The sequence below is a fragment of the Eptesicus fuscus genome, chromosome 11, assembly GCF_027574615.1.
Source record: "Eptesicus fuscus isolate TK198812 chromosome 11, DD_ASM_mEF_20220401, whole genome shotgun sequence".
Taxonomy (NCBI): Eukaryota; Metazoa; Chordata; class Mammalia; order Chiroptera; family Vespertilionidae; genus Eptesicus; species Eptesicus fuscus.
Genome location: NC_072483.1, coordinates 56,190,984 through 56,213,318, shown reverse-complemented (window position 1 = coordinate 56,213,318; position 22,335 = coordinate 56,190,984). Strand labels below are relative to the sequence as shown.

Sequence of the window (22,335 nt, the reverse complement as noted above, 5' to 3'; positions counted from 1 at the left end):
GAGAAGGAAGGCAATTGTTTAATAAAAGCATTTTGAAAGGCTGTGTCATTTAAAAATAACAGCAAAATATGATTTAAGGATTTTAAATAAATTTAATATGATGATGATTTATCTCTCTTGCCTAAAACTTCTAGTAAATGTTATATATTTTAGAAAGATTGATATAGAGTCAATTCTGATGTAATTTCTTAATAAACTTAATGTCAAATACAAATATTTAATTTCAGATTAAATAATGGAAGTATGGCTCTTATAATTGCACGGAACACTTCTCGACAGGAATTTATAAAACACCTGAAAAGATACGCCAGTGTTAAAAATCAGGTATGGTAAATTCCTTTTGTTACTTATATGCAAAGCTATTAAGCATGGACAGTGATATGTTGAAAGAGTTGACATCAAGTCTTGCCTCATAAGAAGGCTTTATTTTCTTCCAAATACATTAATTTTTTTTCAACCTGTACTTCCTCCAAATTTTGAAAAGCATCCACTAGTACTAATATAGATTGGCCTTTTTTGAGCTTATGGCTTGGTGGTTATATATTTGTGTCTTCTTGGTTTGTTTGGGTTTTTGTGCAAAAATAGAAAATTTAGTGTTATATTGAAATTATGAAGTAAATTAAGGTTAAAATTACATACTAGGGATGCTCTTCAGAATGAGAAGTAGTGAACCATCTTAAGGTTGAACGGAAGGTTCATATACATTAACAATGGCAGGGCATATTGGAAACCATCATTTGCAGGGTGACTCATCTTACCTCCCCATCTCTGTGTACGGTCCATGGAAGGCAAAAACTCCATTTCAGGTTTTTTCGGCTCCATCCTATATCTGGACAGTTCCCACTGTCCATGCATTTCTACCTTCACATTGACCATCGTTTCTGGGAGGGAGTTTAAAACCCTTAAATGCTAGTGTTTCCCCAGGGATTTGTTGGTAGCCTCCTTGTCTTCTCAGGACCCTCCTCCTGGGTGATCACATGGCCCCCTGTTGTGAACTGAGTGTGGCCCACTTTCAAGAGTTCTGTCTTCTCTTCTGACCTGCAGGACCACTGTGGTTTCCTCTGTGCTGCCGTTACAAAACTCACAGGCATCCTGTGTCCATAGCTGACCTTACTGTCTTTTCCCCTCAAGGCGCCCCTTCCATGGTTCCCGACACAGGTCAATGGCATCACTCCACCCGTCCAGGAGTTACTGACTCCTCTGTCATCCTCATTCCTCACAAATCCCCCCCCCCCCCGCCACACACACACACACAGGTCTGTTTATTCCCCTCTTAAATGTTTCTGAAATTGCTCCTTCTCCTTACTTCAAAACTCATTCCTTCTTGCTTCTAATAGCCTTCTTTCTGGTCTTGTCTTCCAAACTTCCTTCTAAGGGGCTTTTCCTAAAACACACACCTGATTTCCCTTCTGCTTAATTCTACAATGCCTTTCTCATCGTCATCAGGCTAACATCTAATTTCCCCAGCATGTGCATGGCCCTCTGTATTCTGGCCCTTGCCCGCTGAGGCCTCACCTCTTTACCATCCTCTACCAGAAGTCCTGTTTTTGTCCTTGTATCAGTTTGCTAGAGCTGCCATACAAATATTACAGACCGGGAGGCTTAAACGCAGACACTCATTTCTTTACAGTTCTGAATGGGAGAAGCCCCAGAAGGTGGGGTTTCTCCTGAGGCCCCTCGTGGCTTGCAGAGGGCTGCCTCCTGGCTGCGTCCGCAATGGTCTTTCCTCTGTGTGTGCACATCCCTGGCATCTCTCTGCGTCCCAGTTTCCTCTTCTTACAAGGACACCAGTCCCATTGGATTAGTGCTCACCCCAGTGACCTCATCTTAACTAATTACATCTGCAGAGCCCCTATTTCCAAAGAAGATGACATTCACGGGTAGGAGGAGTTAGGACTGCTAGATACCTTTATGAGGGACACAGTTTAGCCTATAATAGCCAGTTAGTAATGACTCATTTCAAACTCATTTTTACAATGAATGACTATGTAGACCAAGAGTGATTAAGGAGAAATTTTTACAAGTGCACAGTATGAGGGATGTCTGCAAGGTGGCGCCCTGAGATGGGAAACCTGATGCAGAGAGGTAAGCGTTTTCAGAGAACTGCTTGGGGCCCTCTAATCAGAACAGCCGCTGCCACCATATAACCCCAGCATAATCCACTGAAACCCAGTATATGATACAGTATAAACTGGAAAACCTACTGGACTGTGTTTTCTTCTATGTAAAATAAGGATGTTTGGGAAAATTTCAGTTTTCTGTCAACTTCTAAATTTCTGTGCTTTATTGAGGTTGATATGTGGAAGGAGGAAGATAGAACATGTAGATAATATGAAGAATAAACCTCATGTCATTTATCTGAAAACTAAAATAAATGAGTAGTTACTCTGCATTTCTGCTAGAGTAAGTAGGTTATTTTTTCACTAGTTTCCTTAAGAAAAATTGAAATTTGAAGTTTACACTATTCTAAACACAATTATCTTGCAACTTGTGGCCACCTTGAAAGTGGGGATGAAGCAGGCAAACACCTGTGAAACATTCGATATTCGATTGAATTTTTTTTGCCTTCATAAGTTTAAGCCTAGGTTCTTTTTAATTAAATTCCAAGTGTAAAATTTACACTAGACTTTGCTTTATATCAGCTAAACTAGTTGACAAGTTACTAATCAAGTCAGTGGATTATATAAATCTTCTGTATCAACAGACCAGTACTAAAGATTGTTTTTAATTGGAAATTCTACAATATCATTACTGTATACAATTTCATAAAGATTTACTGTTTTGTCATCAAACAAGTTTGGCCAGCTGCTAGATCTAAATGAGGTAGGAAAGCCTCAGAAGGGTTCCTTCTTCCAGAGAAACTGGGGAACCCTGGTTATAATTAGTTTCAAAGCATGCATTTTGCTATTTACTTGCAAGAGAGAGCACAGTGAACTTTCTTAATGTGCACTAGCAGTTAGGGAGAAAGGAAGCACCCTGATTATTTGCATTTTTTAAATTGTTGACAGTATTACAGATGTCTCCCATTTTCTCCTTTTTGCCCCATCTCAGACCTTCACCATGCTATTGTCTGTGTCCATTGGTATGCATGTATGTTCTTTGGTTAATTTCTTCCTGTCCCCTTCCACCATCTCCCCTACCGAGATCTGTTATTCTATTCCATGCATCCATACTTCTGGACCTATTTTGTTCGTCAGTTTATTTTGTTCATTAGATTCTATATATGAGTGAGATCATGTGATATTTGTTTCTCTAACTGGCTTAGTTTGCTTAGCATATTACTCTCCAGGTCCATCCATGCTGTTGCAAAGGGTAAGAGCTTCTTTTTTATAGCCACATAGTATTCCATTGTGTAAATGAACCACAGCTTAAAAAAAAAAATCTTTATTGTTGAAAGTAGTACATTTATATATGTCCCCTTTCCCTCCCACCTTCACCACCCTATTGTCCGCGTCCATGGGGTATGCATATACGCATACAAGTTCATTGGTTGATCTCATCCCACCCACTCACCCCTCCCTTCCCTCTGAGATTCCACAGTCTGTTCCATGCTTCTATGTCTCTGGATCTATTTTGTTTATCAGTTTATGTTGCTCATTAGATTCCACATATGAGTGAGATCATGTGATACTTGATCTTTCTCTGACTGGCTTATTTCGCTTAGCATAATACTCACAAGGTCCCTCCATGCTGTCTCAAAGGGAAAGTGATTCTTCTTTTTTACTGCAGCAGAGTATTCCATGGTGTAAATGTACCACAACTTTTTTATCTATTCATCTACTGATGGGCGTTTCAGGATTCTGAGAATATATTCCCAGAAGTGGGATTGCTGGATCAAATGGCAGATCCATTTTTAATTTTTTGAGGAACCTCCATACTGTTTTCCATAATGGCTATACCAGTCTGCATTCCCGTCAGCAGTGTACTAAGGTTCCCTTTTCACCATATCTTTGGCAGCACTTGACGTTTGTTGATGATAGCCACTCTGGCGGGTGTGAGGTGATACCTCATTGTTATTTTAATTTGCATCTTTCTGATGATTAGTGATGTTGAACATTTTTTCATATGTCTATTGGCCATCTGTATGTCCTCTTTGGAGAAGTGTCTATTGAGGTCCATTTGTTTTATTTAGTTCAATTTTCCATTCGTTGAGACTTACACTGTTGAAGAAGTAAAAGTTTATCCAAGGAATAAAACCAGTGCATACAGTCTAGAGGAGGAGGATCAACCACATGAAACTGCCTCAGAAAACAGTTTCCCCTGGAATGTAGATGGCGATTTAATGGAAGTTACGTCAGAGGTCCACGTTAAGTAAGTCTAATTATTTCACTGCCTTCTATGTCCACCAGTAGACACCAAACTGCTAGTATAATGGAAGCCTTCTTCCTGTAACTATCAAAGCAAGCAATTGGCTAGATTTTTTTTTTTAAATTAGCAAGTCAGGGAAGGATAAACAGATAAATGTATAATTTTAATAAAGTATGACTTTACATTTATTCATCAATTGTTTTGGAGAGTTAACACATTTTCTTTGGTTATAAGTTTACACTATACAGATAATGCATGTCTACATTTTCCATTTTGAATTTGAAAAAAAAATGAGTCAAAAGTTTAAACTTTTTGACACTGAGTAACAGATTATTACAATTTAATCCATTAGTCTTATACTATAACACTTCGTATTCAGCAGTTCCATGTAATTTACATATCATTTAATTAGGTAACAAGAGCAACTGGTGAGCTCTCTATATGTACAGTTGCCTGCATTTTACAGAAACAATGGAGAATATTAGTCAAGGCTTTATATTAATTCAGTGCTGATTTATTACACATCCTACCCATTTCTCTAGATTTCATCTCTGCCATGAATGTGTGTTTTTGTTGGCTATCTTTAGACTTGCACTTGGTATTAAGCACTGTACTCAATTGGTATATGTGTGAAAAATAACAGAATGATAGGTTGATAAAATAATCAATTACATATATTATTTTATTCTTTGCAGATTACACCCAAGACTTATCAATCTTTATGGTGAAAGCATGGAAGAAATGAATGATTCCAAAGTAACATGTAATTGTTTATAACAGAAACATATGAACTAAAATTTTAATATGAATGGACATATTTTAAACAGATATCCTAACAGGAAAAAAAAATCTTATTTTTTAAAGAAATTAAAATTGCTTGCTACTTTTGACATTGCTAAAAATTAGCTTTGAGGGTTTGAATATACCAAAATTTATTTAAATTCTGTTGTGGTTTTTTTTGGAATGTCTTTATATCTACTTTTTAACCTAGATAATTCCAAAGTGAAATAATTTACATTCTTTCATTTTTCAGGATTTGAGTCCATTAATTCTGATGTTAAATATCCTGTAGTCTGGTACGAATAGACCACAGAGTTCATGTAAGAATGCCCTGATTTTCCTAATGAGGTACCTGTCCAGTGAGGTTAAATTTCAAAATTATACAACTCAATCTAACCAGAAATAGAACTACTAGTATTACTTTTCAAAATTTCTCTAAACTTCCCCCCAAAAGACTCCCTCCTATTTTTAAGTTGTTATGGTACCAATTTTGTGAATATTCTCTGAAAGTTGAAAACTCAAGTTGATTTTCTTACTTCAAAGTGGTAGGGTTTTAAAATTCATAGTTTATTAAATTTTATTTTAAACTATGCAAAATGTCTAACTGGGCAGAATCTGGCCCATTAGGGTGCTGTGCTCCCCTCTTGCTCCTGACAGTCATGTGTTCTGGCCATTATAACATTGTTTTCAATAGCACCTGAAATGCTGTCATTTCTGAATAGGAAAGAACCAAATTTAAATTTCCTCAGGGATCATCCTTGAGAAAGAAATTCTAAATTTGGGCTTCATTTTCCGCCAGTGATTCTAGACATTCTCCTGAATAGCTTCTATTCAAAAAAAGTATAAATATTATAAATGTAATTAGATTGTATTGGCACACAGAGTTCACAGGAGGTTTCATGTTCATGCATCTCTGTGCATTCCGCACTTTCCACCCATCACAGACTGTAGGCTTGTGATGGATAACTTACACAGCAATTAGGTAGTCAGAGGAAGATGGCTTTTGGCAGGGACTTCCTATAAATATTTCCTATGGAATAGTTTCCATAATAGTAAAGACTGACCTCTAATTTATCTATTTGATCACATCTTATAACAGATTTTCAAGATTTGGCCAGTCTTCTTTTATATATAAAGACAGATTTAGCCCAGTTCAGATGAAATTATATTCTAAGGTCAGCATCTAGTTCATATGTATGAATAAATAATAGGAAAGATTATCTTTAAATGTCTTAAAATTTGAAAATATAAATTATATAATTATAAAAAGGAATCTAAGATAACCAATAAAAATTTAAAATGTTTCACTGATCACTAAAACATATACCATGGAAATTTTGATGTTATATTCACTGGATATAAGCTAAATCTATTTTAAAATTATAAATTATGTTTCCCCAATTCCATGCAGAAGACACTGATCTTATAAGCATTTATCACTTGCATATGAATAGAAAAGAGTAATATCCAGTTACTATTTACAGAGTATCAATATATTTCTCCTTAATCACTGTTTTTACAGAGCTTTGATTTTAAAAAATTATTTGTGAGGTACAGTTTACATATGCCAGTTAAAGTGCAACATTCTCAATCTGTTTCAGAATATAAATTAGAATTTTAAGTACTGTTGTTTTGTAAATAAGAAAATTGACTAATGATAGATTTTTAAAATTTACTCTGGGGTACCCTTGAAAAAATTGTTACAGGAGAGACTTATGGATTTATATCTATGTGAACATATATGTATATTTCAAAGTTATGTATATACAGAAAGAAGAAATCCATAGTTGTATAAACAACAATTACCCAGAAGTCATCCCATTAAGCTCAAACCAGTGTATAAAAGTTCAGTCTGAAGTTTGCTCTTCAGGCCCATTAATCATAGACTGCTGAATGGTTGTTGATCAAAGCCCATAGGAAATGTATTACAAGTAAAGGGCTTAAAGGTAAAATGCTTTCTTTAAAAATATTCAAGAATTTTTTCAAAGAGCTGTTTCATTCATTTGGAAACAGCTTTTTGAAAAATTCCTGCTGAATATTTTTAAAGAACATAATTCAAACAAGTCTCAAATATTAGGAATTTATTTTGCTGAAGCAAGCACATATGTTGAAGTCCAAGACTTCTTCAATCAAGTTTATGATTTAATTCAGATGCACTTTTATTTCCGAATATCTTCAAGGGATTATCTTAAATGTAATGTTTTAGTGTTTTCTATCCATTTAATAACTGAAACAAGACCTTTTTCATGTGCCTTAAGACATAGTATGTCACAAGGTTATGAGTAAAAAGTACATAAAAGAACTCTGGGCAAAGCAAAGTTCATGGTTTCTTGTAAACAATGTCTTAAGTTCTTTATTATATACCTGAGTCTTGGTTTTCTCAATTTAAAAGAAGTCTTTTAATCAGCATCATCATTGCTTTTACTGTTAATGTAATTCCAACTGTCTCTTCTGTTTTCTTCTTGTAGGATGGATTTGTACTGTCTTTTAAAGAAGCCAGCCTGAAAAAAAATCATTGTATAATCACTAGTGTGCAGTTATAAAATATCTAGACAATCAATGGCAACTTAACATCGGTGATACTTTCTATGACTTTAAGTAAACAATGTATAACAAAACCAAATTTTTCATAGGCTAATTGATAATTGACACCATTTGAGGACCTGCTATAGTTCTTAAACTGTGTCCCATGTAGTCAGTAAAAATTAGTTTGGAAAATATGGGATTAAAGAGCAATTACTGCAGGACTTACTAATGCATGTGTGAAATCTGTAAAATTGACATTCAACATAATGTGTGCGGTGTTTCTCAAATGTTTTTTTGAAAATGAGTTATCTTTAAAGAAGGCATATTTTTCTAGAACTTTGATATGGAAGTTTGGAGAAATATAGTGAAATCAGTACTGTATATTCACTTGGGAGGCACAAATTGGGAGGCACAAATTGGCTTTAAGAAAGTCAAGGGTGGCATTTTGAGTAGGTTAACATTGGTAATTATTAAAGAAAGGCTTACCTTCCACATAACATATGAAATCAACAAAAGTAAAATAAGTCCAAGTATCAAGCTACTTGAAATAATTGCTAAGGTCAAATGACGTGTGGGTCTTTGATGATGTAGTCCTTCGAGCCAAACCTACATATTAACCAAAATAAAGAACCACCAGTTTAAAAGTTTGCTCCTATTTCCTTTGCAGCCCCTCCTCGATCCCCAATAGTATTTAGAACAACCCATCCCATTCTCTTGCTTGTTCGAATATAACCATAGGAAATGCTGGTAAACTGATCAGCAGAAACAGTAAGTACAATGGGTTTTTTCTGTAGTTCTTCCTCCAATCCATCCTAAACTCCTTAAAAAGCTGTCATTCCCTCTTTCCAGGTGTGGAAAATACCAACTCTCAGGAAAGTATTTCAAGCTCTCCATGATCTAGTAAAAAATCTATTTTCCTGACTAAACACCCTAGCAATACTATTTTTCCTACAGTCTTAATGTTTCAGTTTAGCTTACGTGTGCAACACTGGCATCCTTGTTTAGTTCAATAATTTTTGGATGTGGCTCTGGAAAAGCTGTCGCTCTTATTTCAAACTTGAGTGCTGAAGTCTCATCCTGTTTAATAAATGAAAAATCTCTATTGATTCATAGTTTTATTTCATGAAGACATATTAACAGAACTAATTTCTCATGATCCTTACCTACTATCTAGAAGTTTTCATAATTAATCTTCCCCAATTTACTTCACCATTTGTAATTAATTGCAATGATTCCTTTGATTCTAAAGGCATGGTCTTGGTATTAATTTATATGGCACCATTTTATTGAAATTCTTTTATTAAACATAGCCACTCTGCAGATAACTTGATTTAAATATTATGTGTTAGTTTGTAGTGTATTTTCCCCTGGATATTGAATTTTTAACCCCAAAATAAGACTTTCTTCACTTGATGAACCTTTCCTAAAATTCATTTTATTTCTTTCTAAGTTGTGTTGTCATCTTGCTGCTCTGATCAAATACACACAGTCTACCTAATACTGTAATGGAAAAATCTGGTACAAATAAGTTACAGTATTCAGATATCAAATCAGTAGGTTGATGAACTCAGAGCTTTACTATTTAATGCAGAGACTTATAAGCGAGAATCCCCAGACGCTAAGGACTTTTGAAATTGTATGCACAATTAATGTGTTTTAAGTATGTGCATTCATTGGGGAAGATGAGAATATATTCTTGAAGGTCTTAAAAGTTTCTTTGTTATTGTGTTTTAAAGACAATTTTACTTCTTAGCTGTATTAAATATTAGATTTTAAGCATAATTTAAAATAGTTTGGAAAGAACTTTAAGGTTATACAGAATGTTAAGGTAGTCAATTTCTTTGATTTAATCAAGGTCTATAAATAGTTGAACATACTTCCTAAAATAAACATCTTAATTATCTATTTAATTACTAAAAACCATGTCATTTAAACAATGTATTCAGCTAAAGTAAAAGGGGAGAGATCAACCAAAGGACTTGTATGCATGGATATAAGCATAACCAATGGCCACAGACACCAGGGGGACAATGAGGAGGGGAGGACACATATGTAATATCTTCATCAATAAAGAAAAATAATTGAAACAGTTAAGTTTCACTCCAAATTTTATTTGTATTAATACCTTCTTAATTTGTTGAATGCTTCCCTACATACCATCCCACTCGGGTAGAGTTTGCAGATTCTGTGTGGACTCACCATTTCTAAGATGGATGGCCGGCCTTCCAGCTGAATGTGAACACTGGCTTCCTTCCCACTTTCCATTTTCCCAAAATTGCATAAGAAATTCAAACAATGTGGATCAGCTTTTGTGCAGAACTTGAAAGAATACCAAAAAAGCTACATTAACATTTCAACTTTTTTTTTTAGAAGATGGCTAAAATAATTTCCATGGAATTAAAGATCTGTTTTTGTTAGTGGCATTTTAAAAATCCTACTTTAAACAATTTAAGCAAATGTTTGTTTTATAAAATAAAGTATTTGAACTGGAGCATGTGTTCTTATGAACTTAACCGTCTGGGATAGATGTTAAAAAGAAAGACTCCTAATCAGAATTTTGCCAAGTTGGATGTTCTCTGTTTATTGTAAAAATTGAATAATTTGAATGCTAAGATTGCTTCTTGTTTTTTTGTTTTTTTCATAGATTCACTAAACTGAAAAGAGTCAAAGTTCTTCTGAGTAGCCTTTGTGAAACGAGATTAAGAGGGTATGGAGAAATGCCTGGCTGGCACAGAATGGGCATTTGTCAGACAAATAATTAAAATGTAGATCGTTAACCCTGGGTCTATCTCAAATGTCCAATCATGTCTGTTCCTCACATGCAAGAATACTACTTGTTTCTCTCCTAACCCAACTGAAGCTCATATACATTGATTTTAAGCATTTCAGTTCTGTATGTGGGAAAACAAAGACAATGAAAAACTGAAACTTACCAATAGTCTCTTATCAGTCCTTGAAAAGAATTTATATATGTCTCTTAGGGCCTCCATTGCATCTTTTTTCTTTTCTGATGTGCACGTTCTTTGATAATTTTTAAAATGGCATTCTCCTGAACTAGTCTATAAAGATAGGAAGCAAGAAAAGTGTTATAATTCAATATTGGAAAGAACAACGAAAGCTACATGGTTTTAAAAGTTCCAATAAAATGAAGTTCCAATTGCTTGATTACCTTTTCTAAAAATATCAAGTACTTCTGAAAAGTGTGAAAATATTTTTAACAGATTTATTTGGGAGAGATGAAATATCTGCAGCAAAAACACAAACTCAGAAAAATTTTAGAGGGTTGGATATAGGTCCTAAACTAATCAAATGGCCTTAACCTTACAGAAATTAGGGCAATGTGAAAAATGGGCATTTGAGCATTAGCATGAAATTCAACATTTCTCGGGCTTTAGACACCATGTCCTACCATCTAAACTTGGAATTCAAGTAAGATTTTTAAAAAATTAGATCTCAAACCCAGTTGGTAGGCTTACTGATTGCTTGTCTTGAAACAGGGAGAGTGAAAGCAATTCTGATGGAATCAACAATATAAGAATACTGATTCTTAAGTAGTGATTTGAACATTCTTTCTTTAAAAAAGGCTGAAATACTAATTTTGTTCCCCAACAGTGGTCTCAAGTTTTATGGCAAATTCTATCAATCAAATTACTTCCACAGGTCCATAGCACAAAGAAAATGTACTGAAATAGTAGAGCATAATTCTGTTATTGTATACGTCAAATGCAGAGGTTCGAATGCAATGTATAATATTCAAGGTGTACTCAATGAATTCAGGGTGAATTTACAGCCGAGAGTAAGTGTGACTGAAGTTAACAGACATTTCAATTTCAGCAGTATTACTTACAAGAAAGGAAGGAACAGATTTTTACCTGGACATCCAAAATGTTGAACAACTTATCAGTTTGGGGGATAAAAGAATTTGGGACCATTATTTCCACACTAACATTTGGAGCCATGCTAGGGCCAGTGTTGATAACCTGATAAGGAAAAAAAAATTAAACTTTTAAATGTTTTCATAAATGTAAGTACAGATGTAAATGAGCTCTTAGGTGAGCCCATCTGTATCATTAAACACTTCTAGTGGTGGAGATTTGTAGTTGCCAGCTACACCGCAAAGGGAGACAGAATGTTGACAGAACTGAAAAAAAATTTGCTAAAAATTACAACCTTTAGTCTGTACTCCCAGCTCTCCCCTTTTGCTATTAATTAGGCCAGAATGTCCAGGCAGATGTTCTATTTAGTCTAAAGAAAGAGCCATCAACAATGTACATGTGTATGGCATATTCTGTATCTAAAATGCCATGACCAATTGGTCCTCATCACTATCCCATCAGGTGGGGCAACATTTAATTATTTGCCAGCTCAAAAAAATGCTAAGAGGTGTTAGTCAACGATGTGCCCAATATAAAAGTGACCAGAATTGGGACAAAACCCAGGTATTCTAATTTAAATCCTATGATGTTTTCACAAAACCACTCTGTGCAGAGGGGATGTCAGCAGTAAGTGAATAAAATGTATTTTAATTCAGGGTTATTATAGTGCTGATACACTCAGAAAATCACAAAGGGCTAGGTTATTCAGTTTTAGAAAAAATTCAATAGGTTTTTAAAGAATAATGCATGAGGGAGTGATATTTCATTATTGCTGATAAATTTGGGGATTGCAGATCCCTGTAAAAGGAAATTGGGCCAAAATATTACCTCCTGAGAGCTTCACTGTAAAACCAATACAAAGTCAGAAATGAGATGAACCACAATACCTGAATGAAACAGCATGACTCACAGACTTGCAATACTTTTTTGAATGCATATGATATAAATGAAGAAAGTGTCCCTGGCTTTGGGACATATGGTAATTGCTCAGCCATGCAAACACGGGGCAGTTTCAGGGACAGTGCCCAGACCTTTAGACAAGTCTTCCTGATGCCTGCAAATAATCATTCTAACCTACAATACCTTCCATCCTTGTTTGCTGCATAACATTTGGACCTCCAAGAATGTATTCATACTTACTCAGACTCACCAAACCTACAGGACTTCAAAATAGAGGGCTACATTTTTTCAATACTGCTGTATACTAGCATAACAAAAACGTGACTGTACGTACACTCAATAGGACTTCAAGGTCATTCTTCTTCCACAGATCTGGGGCAGGGCCCAGGAGTTTGCATTTTAGACAAGCACTCCAAGTGATTCTGATATACATTTTGAAGAGCATTGCCTACAAACTATCAAAATGTACAGAAATCCAGACTCATACCCCATAGATTGTTACATAGCTCTAAGGATATTTGGGCAGTACTTCTGGTTCAAAAAATATTTTTGTGGACATTATCTCCCAATTATTTACTTATCATCAACATCCATGATGCACCAAAAATATCAGTTGTTAGTAAATATTTTTAAGTTGTCTTTATATTAGTATACTAATATTTCTGGATAATGACACTATTCTTTACTTTTTAAAAAGATTATTGAATAAATGATGCATCGCTTGCTACAGGTAACCTACCTATGGCCTGAAAGGCTGACCAAGCAGACCTTAAATGGAGCTGACTTTACTTGGTCATTTTAGGGCTTTTAAATGCTTCAATCAAGATGAGAGTTCACCGATTTGCACCTGCACATGCCTTCCCTTGGCCTATCCTGTTTTTTCCTAGGCACCTCTAGCAGATTCTCTTCCTCCCGTAACTTTGCTAGTTTCAAGTGTGACCTCTGTTCCTACTAGCTCATTCCCACCTGCACGGTAAGGAGATGTGGGCTTGAGTAAGAGGGACAGGAACGGTGGGAGGAAAGGGCATGGGTTACCCGTGTGGCAGCTCCTTCCTTATCCTAACCAAACTGTGCCGGCCCCAGGCTGAGGGGCATCACAGGGATACGATGTCCTCTCGAGCAATGCACCAGTCACATTCTTTCAGTTCGTTACAAAATCAACACAACCAACTTTTCTTACATGGAACGTGAAGTTCATTTTCTCTGTCATGCACGTTTCGGGCTCATGGTCCTCCTTTGATCCATACACAAGTGAAGTTGGATTTATAAACCTGATAGAAACAAATCCAAATTTAGTGTGTTCTTCAGTGTTACGGTCTCACTCATTTATTTATGAAGTTGAAGTATATATGGGATGTGTACCAGGTGCCAGGCTGTGCTAGGCTCAAGGAGGACAATATTCGTAAGACACATGGCCCCACTCGAGATTTGTACAGTCTACTTGAACTTGGTTAATGGTCTTTCTTTTGATGAGGTGTAAAAAACAGTCTTTCTCTACAGTTTGGATTATAGCTTGTCTATAATTTAGACAATTGACACTTTCTTAAGCACAAATACTTTCAGTTTCTTGGTAAGATAGTAATTTTAGTAAAGATGTAATGAAATTAGAAAGCCATGTGCTCTGACTTGAGTGACAGTATCTCTAACACCGTATGGCTCATTCTACTGATTTATGTAAATCTGGCAAATAGGATGTAAGTTCTTAGCTTTTCCTTATGACTTCAATATGTTCCTATAACTTCAATCTACCTTACCTATTCTTGAGTTATTTCTTCCCATCTCCTAATTCCTGCTGGCTATTTGTAATGAACTCAGATCTGGGAAACAATTCAAGCACCAATAAGTATGGTAAAAATTTTTGTTAGAACACAAAGCTATTCCTCTTTTACCTGTGATTATATGTATGTATGGTCAGTAGTGAACTTTAAGAAATACTTTCCTAGGGAAATCCTGACTCCACAAGGTGCTTATATTTGGCAGCTGATATGAGGCAATGCAAATTAGGGACCCATTACACAGGAAAGAAATGAGAAATATTCAAATGTAGGGTAGGCGGCGTAATAGTTGCAGAACAGTCCTTGCTCAAAATAATAAGATGTGGATAATGAAAAAGAGGGAGGATGCTCATTATAGGAAAATGGAGGAGGGCAGGCAAGACAACATTCAAAACCAGTAAACGCGTAACTGCTTTTCTTTGCTTCCCACTGATTTTCTGGGTCCTCATCTCCCTTGAACTGCTGCCTGTATCCCGTGGTTTTTATATCTCACAAACCTGTTACCCTATTTCATCAGTTTCAGACATGGATATGTTTATTTTTATACAATTCTATGCCATCCTATGGGTGGCTAAAAGTTACTGGGGATGGTTTAATATTTAGAGCAACAAGAAAAACTCGCTTGTCCATTTTGTATTTATCTTCAAATGCTTTAAAATGCATTTTTAAACAAAGATTAATAGCTTAAATCATTTCCAATAAAATCATTCAAGGTTTTCTGAATACTTCTTTCATGAAGAGTACTCAATTCTTCATTCACGTCTTCCTTGCATCAGAGTCAGAACCACATAAACAATTACTAAAATTATGAGGAATCAGTGACTACTGGCTCTGGGGCTGTGGGTGAGGAACTCTGTGATTCGTAGTTATAAAGAGCAGAAAAGAGCTGCAGACAGCTCTCTCCTACACAGGTTCTAGAGAGTAGTCATTTGGTCAGGCTTGCGATTCTTGAAACTTCACACTTGCCACAGCCACTGAGTGTGATCAAGCAGACTGTGCACTGCTCAGCTCCCAGGGGCCGGGCCTGGCCTGCGCTGGGCACCTCCAGACACAGCCCGCGCAAGGCAGAGCAGGCTCTTCCAGGAAGAAATCCCCTGCAGCTGGGCACTAGTGTGATGTGGTCTCAGTGACACTAATACGATGGGGTAAAATAACGAACTGCTGGGCAAGGGACTGCAATGCTGCGGTAATTGTTGAGAGAGAAACAGCATCGGATCTTTAAGAAGTCTTTTAAATATGGTTTAGACGAATAATGGATGCAGCAACGAGATTTAAAAATCAGCTCTCCTCTCTAGAGGAGGCCTCAGTGTCTACTTACCCGTGCACAGTGAGCATGACTTCATACCTCAGAGGTACTGCTAACGTCACTTTGTTATGCTTCAGACGGTCCATTTCCCCTTCGTTTTTGCTACGGAAACAAACAGAAAACGCCCTGTTAGAATGCATCAGCACAAAGACCGTCTTCAGCGAGAACTAGTTACATGCCATGTATGCCTTATAAACTTGGAGGTGGGTTTAAATAGTGCTTTTTGGGGAGCGGGGATGTGACAAGACATTTTTATGACGGGGTTGGCAGAAATTTGCTTTCATTATTCACACTGATATTTCCTCCTATGCTGGTTAAAGGTTTGTGTCTTAGATCCCGTCAGAGAAGTTTTCTCCTGCAGACAATGGGGCACAACTCCATGGTTTCCCTAAGGTCCCCTCCCCAAAGTGTCAGGGGTCTATTTCCTTCCGCACCATTATTTCTCACAGTGAACCTACCAGGAGGCAAGCACTGTGATGCCGAGATCCTCTTCTGCTCTGCCCAGGGAGCTCGCATCCAGCAGAAAGCTCACATCTACCTGCACACAGAGAAGGAAAGCTCATTTAAAAAGCAATCTGACACATGTTTACCAACTGAACTTTAATTTTCCTTAATAGTTTATACCCTGAGGAATGCCCAGCTGTATAAACTATGTTCTAGAAACACAGGCTACCCCTCATTCCGACAGCGAGCTACAGGGAAGCTGTTGGGTTTGTGGCGACTTGAAAGTGACATCCAGAGACAAAGCCTCCTCCGAATGTAAAGACGGGCAGGTCCAGACGGACAGAATCAGAGATGCTTTAACAACTTGAGGGGGGACTCTTGCCAGAAACACCTTTCTGTATAGCAGAGGTAACATGCCTGGCAGATAGGACCACCTGGGGCGGGGTGGGGGGAGGGTTTGGGAGGGGTGACACAGGGGAGCAGAATTCTGATCGACACATTCATGTGCCCCCCCCACTCTTTACAGTGAACATTGCCAAGAACATAAACACAATCTCAAAGATCTCAAGCCCAGTTGGTTTTGATTTTATCACTTAGCTATTTACCCTAAGCAAATAATAATAATTATATATTTGTATGTATCATAAACATAAAAAATAGAAACATTTTGTATTAAAAATTATAAATGCTTACCCTTGAGAGATGATCTACAAATATATAACCAACATTACAGTCAATTTTTACTATGCCAGAGCTGTCTGTTACGTCACAGTTTATTTGCTTCTCTTCCTAAATAAACAAACAAAATCACTTGGTTTAGGTAGAAAAGGGAACAGGAAGTTTGTAACCCATGTTTAAGGATGGCTTTTGAAAAAACATCCCCAAAGAATTTAGTTTCCTAGACAACTATTTTTGGAATAAACAGAAATGTAATCAAATGATATAATATGTACATATGTGTCTAGGTTTATTCTAACATTCATATAAATTCTCCACAGAATAATTCCTGGACTTGAGGCTTTCATCCACGTTTGTGTATCCCTATTTAATTCAAGGCCCAGTTCATTGTAAAATCCTGAGGCAAGGAACTCATAAGGTCTGTGTTTCACATCCCTCTTGTGTGTGGGATGTGAGAATGTGTTTAAGTTATATTACTGCAATAACTGGAACTATAATAGTATAAATACACACATATACATATCCCAGTATTTCAGGGAGATACACATCTCTGTATGTATTTGTGCAGATATGTAGTTCCCTGAATATTTGAGTTTTCCCTCTTACTAGTGCAAACAGGCTCTTAACGCTGTAGAGAAAGGGGCAATAGATATTTGTGAGAGGTCAAAGGCCTCTCAAAATGCCCTTAATGTGAGGAAATGGCCTCTGGATAAGATCTGAGTAAGATTGCTAAGGAATAGAGAAGCATCAAAGGAGAAAGAAGTCAAGACTTTCGTTTTTGAAATTCAACCTTATAATACCTCACTGGTGGATTTAAGTGCTCACGACTGAGGCACTGAGGTAAGAAAAGATCTCCAGGGGCTTTGAACCCTTCCAGGGAAGGAAAAACTTGCCCAAAACCTGGTCAACACCAGAATTTTGGATTTGTGGCATGTTTAGAGGTCCTTTGGGAACCAGACTGGGTGTATGAGCTTTAAATGCAGAGGGGTAACTTTGGGAGTCCAGCAGGGAGGACCAATATTGCTTGTGCAGGAATCCAACCAAGATCAGCAGCATCAAGCACCAGGAAGATGTACTAGTGAGAAAAGCAATGGCACCCAAGCAGCTTGCTTGGATAACTAGGCCAGTGGTCGGCAAACTCATTAGTCAACAGAGCGGCAAACTGCGGCTTGCGAGCCACGGTTTGCTGACCACTGAACTAGGCAATTGTTTCTTGGAAGTAGGAGGCTGACTTTTTTGATCTGATTCTAAGGAACTTGTCATTTTGATCAGGGGCATGAGAAAGTCTTAAAATTCCTGGAAGCCAAAGGGATGTCTAAAGAAATGCCAGATATTTAGACCTCAAATTGATGAAGTGGATTATGCCATTTACATCTTTAAAAAACTAAGCGAAATATCATGTAGTATCATGCTATTGTGGATTTCAATACTTACCAGATCTAAAATCTTAGTGAGGTAAAGACCAGTGGGTAGTTTGATATGCAGAGTTGTTTCATATGCATCATCTCCAGCATTAAACAAGGACACATTCAACATTAATGTCTTCATACTTCCAACAACAAGATAGGTTTTATTTTCGTGCGGCCTAAAAATTAAGTACAATTATTTAGTTCTAATTTGGAAACAAAAATCCCATCTCTTCATTTATTTATCCCAAACGTAAAATATTAATTTGAGAAAACAATCAGAGGGAAATGACCACATGCAAGTAGATGCAAATCTATTTTTAAAAGAACTAGGTTTCCCTTAGTTCAAATAAAGTTGGTCAGGTATTACTGGAGAAAAGTTTTTAAATTAGTTATAGTAATTAAACTAGTCTGCTTTCTGCTATACTTTTTTTTTTTTGCATTCATTGGTTATTTTTTAAATAAATTTTTATTGTTGAAAGTATTTCATATGTCCCTCTTCCACCTCCCCCCACCTCTCACTGACCTCCTCCAGCTCGCCCTGCCCCAGGCTTTCAGGATCCTATTGTCTGTGTCCATGGGTTTGGCATATATGCATACCAAGTCTTCGGTTGATAACCTCCCACCCACCCACCCTCCCCTGTCTTCCCTCTGAGATTCCTCACTCTGTAATACTTCTTTTCTGCTTAACTTCTTGGTTCTATAATTTTAACATATTTTCCTCATTATTTTGCAACATATTTCTAAAAGCAAAGTATATTTTCCCTATCTTTCTTTATTCTTGAATAGACATTGAATTAGCTGCTTCCCAAACCAAAGGTGGAGGGGGGGGGGGAGAGGATGGGGGTAACTGGAAGAAAGGGAGAACAGAGAGTATTTTCACCAAAATACAACATGTTTTGGTGGAAGTGAGCACGGCATGAGAAAGGACTGCTATTCCCAGCAAGTGAATCCAACTAAGATCTGTAGAATAGAATACATCTCATAAGACAGGCTGGTCACCTCTATGGATAACGAGACCAAATTAACAGACTTGCAGAAGTGCTTCACTGTGCTGTGAACTGGAAAGAGAAGATTGCCCCAAATCTAGACACATGTGTGAGATCAACTTCTGGCTCTGGCCTCTGTTCTTCTGGAGTGGGGTGGTGTAATTAACATTTTTAAGCCTCAATCACTTCACATGTAATAATAACTACTATTCATTGAAGATTTAGGTCCTGGAATCCTGAGAGCAACACATTTATATATGAGGAACTGGAGGCTTAAGGAACTTATTCAAGGTCTCTCACAGCTAAAAATTTTTAAATTTCAAAGCAAATGCAATCTCTTCACCTACACAGCCCATTCTCTTTACCAATGAGAGACTGCAAAGAGCTGAATGCTAAAGAAGACTTTTGCTACACTATGATTCTATAATCTTCCCTTAAAGACAGATGTTCCTAGATAGCCAAGAATTTAGAAATAGTAGTACAACCAGAGAAGGGTGTGACCCAAAGGAAAAGACCGGATGAGAATAATCATAGCTACACAAAAGGTAAAACATTCACTTAGCACTTTAAAGTTTAGAAAGTTTCCTTAAGAAAGTAAGCATCTTCTATACAACATTCATGTGATCTGTACCCTGCATGCACAACTACTCAATTGACCAAGAAATTAATGGCAGCATCAGTACTAAAGTGTATAGTTTTGAGGAGTGAATTATTAATTTCCATGAACTTCAGAATGAAAATTATAATTGGGGGCACATTTCTCCACTTTTATACCTTTAGTATAAGTCTAAGAAATTGAACTCTTTACTTAATATCTACTAGTAAAGGTCTTTCCCTCTTATCTTGATTTTTTCCTGTTTTAAACTTACTTATCAAGGTAGAACATACACATAGCAAAATGCACATATTCCAAGTGTGCAGCCCAATGAATTTTTACAAACTAAATACACACATGAAACCAGCACCCAGATCAAGAGAAAGGTATTATCAGCACCACAGAAATCAGCACTTCCCTCCAGTTACTTCCCCCACCGATTGCCTTGCTTTTACCAGTACAGACTGGCTTTGCCCACTTTTATATTTCATATCAGTGAATTCATAAAGTATGTAATTTTTATTTACTCAAAATTTAAATAATCAGGCCTTCTTTACTTAAAATTTTGTTTGTAAAATTAATCTACACTGACTTGTGAATTGTTTATTCTCATTGGTATATATATATATATATATATATATATATATATATACACCAATGAGAATATGTAAAGTGGAATGAATATATATATATATTCATTCCACTTTGTAAATATACAACATTTTACTTACCCATTCACATTGCATTTATCCATTCAACTATCTGGCAATTTCTAGTTTGGCTATATTATAGTCTCTTGGTGAACATATCCATGTAATTCTGTTGGGTCTCTCTATCTAAGAGCAGACCCTTATGGTTTCGTAACCTAGAATTAATTCCTTAAAATGCTACATCTTGGCTTATTTTAGCAACCAGCTTAAATTATACTAACTGTATTTCAATAACAAAATATACCGTAAGGAACTATATTTAAGTAACCAAAAATAAAGACATACTACAGAACTCTCATATAATAAGCAAGCATACTATAGAGTAGAGGTTCAAAAACTGCTGCCAGAAGGCCCAGTTCAGACCTCTGCCTGGTTTTGTAAATAGCGGCTTCATGGAACGCAGCCATGCCCGTTCATCTGTGGCCGCTTTTACACGACGGATGCCAGCAGCGTTGAGTAGCTGAGAGAGATCTCCGTCCCACAAAGCCTAAAACGGCCCCTATCTGTCCCTCTATGGAAAAAGTTTGCCAGCTTCTGCAATCTGATGGATAAGTAGAATTAGTTTCAAAATAAGCATACAAAATAATAATACTGTATTTAAAATCTATTCTGTGTTCTGACAACCACAGAGGCTCATTTCAAACAGCCTGGGATACAGCATTAGAGAAAAGGACTCTCTAGGCCTCACAGCTCCTTGGCTGGTAGTGGAGACATCAAGGGGAAAGGAGTGAAGAACGTGCCCATATGCAGCCCCTCCAGCTCCGGATCCCTGGGTCTGAGAAGCTGGATGTTCCGGAAGGATGTGCAATGACTAACAAGGCAGTCATTCTAAACCTTTTCAGGGTGGAACAATTTGACTCAGTGATGGTGTGTTTTAGAGAGCGGCTGTGATTCACCCGTTCCTGTGTTGTAAACCGTGTTACATAAGCACGCATCTGCTTGGTGGCACGGTGTTAACCGGCAGGGAAGTAACGCGCAGGAACGTGGCCGTCCTGCATTCCCCGCACTGTTCTCTAATCATGTTACAACGGAAGGAGCCTTCGACGTTCTAAAAGTGAACTTCAGCTTGACATTAAAGTTTAATTAAGACTTGAAGAAGAGCTGCCTAGAAATAGACATTTGTAAAATATTCTGGCATGGAACCAAAGCATTAGTCACTGAACACCTTTGGGAAAGGAGCTGGCACTTAGACAAGCAACAGAAGGTGAAAGCATTGCATCAACAGCCAGGTTCCCAGACAACAGCAAATTAAAGAGAAACACAATGTTCACATTTCAGCAGCCAGACTCCTGGTTTAGTTTCCATTTTTAAGCTATTCTGTCACACAATCATAATTATGATTCTACTCTTTCTGTTGAAATATACATCGTATTGTATCTTGATTCGTTAACGAGGTGCCGTCGGAATGATGCCCGCCAGCTTTGTATGGGAGACATAATAATAAAGGACCAGGTGCACATCTGGAAGTGCGACAAGGCTGCGCCAGAGCTCCCCCCAGAAATCAGAGTTCATTTTCCATTAAAACGTGCATAATGCACACTTGAAATTTACAAAACAGCCTAGAATCCATGGAATTTAAACAAATCAAGGCACTGTGTACATACCGAATCACAACTCAATAAGTGAGAGAGGAAAGATAGAAAAAATGATGTATTTTAGCACCAACGCACTATGTTTTTCTTGAATGAATGACGTTATTTTGCAAGAAATGCTCCCCAAGTCTTAGTATAATGAATGCACTTTGCCTAGATAACACAAATTAGTGCCGTCCTGGCTAACTCTTTTTAAGATGGTAGGATAAAGTATAATGGAAGCTGATATGTACCTGTGTCAAGATGCACGAGTCCCTTATTTGACAACACGTAGCCTGCTGCAGGTGGCTTGCAGGTCCAAGTCAAGATAACTTTTCTTTGAATTTTACTACTGACTTCAGGGGGAAAAATACTGGAAAATTCTTGTTTACTGGAATACGTCAGTTACCCAACATTTAAGAAGATTTTACTGAATAAAAGCAAAGTCATTGAAGTCTAGCGGAGTACAGCA

General features: G+C 37.0%; 2 protein-coding genes across 3 annotated transcripts in view; one reads left to right on the top strand and one right to left on the bottom strand.

The window, feature by feature from the left end:
• Positions 1 to 5,404, top strand: part of CERKL (ceramide kinase like) — a 100,852-nt gene extending 95,448 nt beyond the window's left edge. The window contains exons 11-14 of one of the 2 annotated variants that reach the window (XM_054723170.1): positions 228 to 324; positions 4,133 to 4,311; positions 5,004 to 5,071; positions 5,342 to 5,404. In XM_054723170.1, coding sequence (XP_054579145.1) covers positions 228 to 324; positions 4,133 to 4,311; positions 5,004 to 5,071; positions 5,342 to 5,343 — 346 coding nt within the window. In that variant the 3' untranslated portion in view covers positions 5,344 to 5,404. Of the gene's footprint in view, positions 1 to 227; positions 325 to 4,132; positions 4,312 to 5,003; positions 5,095 to 5,341 lie in introns of those variants that run through there. The other variant, XM_054723169.1, reaches the window with a different exon arrangement.
• ITGA4 (integrin subunit alpha 4) overlaps positions 3,446 to 22,335 on the bottom strand; it is a 76,682-nt gene continuing 57,792 nt past the window's right edge. The window contains exons 18-29 of the mRNA XM_008138743.3: positions 18,027 to 18,177; positions 16,608 to 16,703; positions 15,929 to 16,008; positions 15,483 to 15,572; positions 13,570 to 13,660; positions 11,487 to 11,594; positions 10,548 to 10,673; positions 9,814 to 9,933; positions 8,593 to 8,691; positions 8,101 to 8,220; positions 7,453 to 7,589; positions 3,446 to 4,160 (exon numbers count right to left, since the gene is read on the bottom strand). Coding sequence (XP_008136965.2) covers positions 7,488 to 7,589; positions 8,101 to 8,220; positions 8,593 to 8,691; positions 9,814 to 9,933; positions 10,548 to 10,673; positions 11,487 to 11,594; positions 13,570 to 13,660; positions 15,483 to 15,572; positions 15,929 to 16,008; positions 16,608 to 16,703; positions 18,027 to 18,177 — 1,183 coding nt within the window. The 3' untranslated portion in view covers positions 3,446 to 4,160; positions 7,453 to 7,487. The remainder of the gene's footprint in view (positions 4,161 to 7,452; positions 7,590 to 8,100; positions 8,221 to 8,592; positions 8,692 to 9,813; positions 9,934 to 10,547; positions 10,674 to 11,486; positions 11,595 to 13,569; positions 13,661 to 15,482; positions 15,573 to 15,928; positions 16,009 to 16,607; positions 16,704 to 18,026; positions 18,178 to 22,335) is intronic.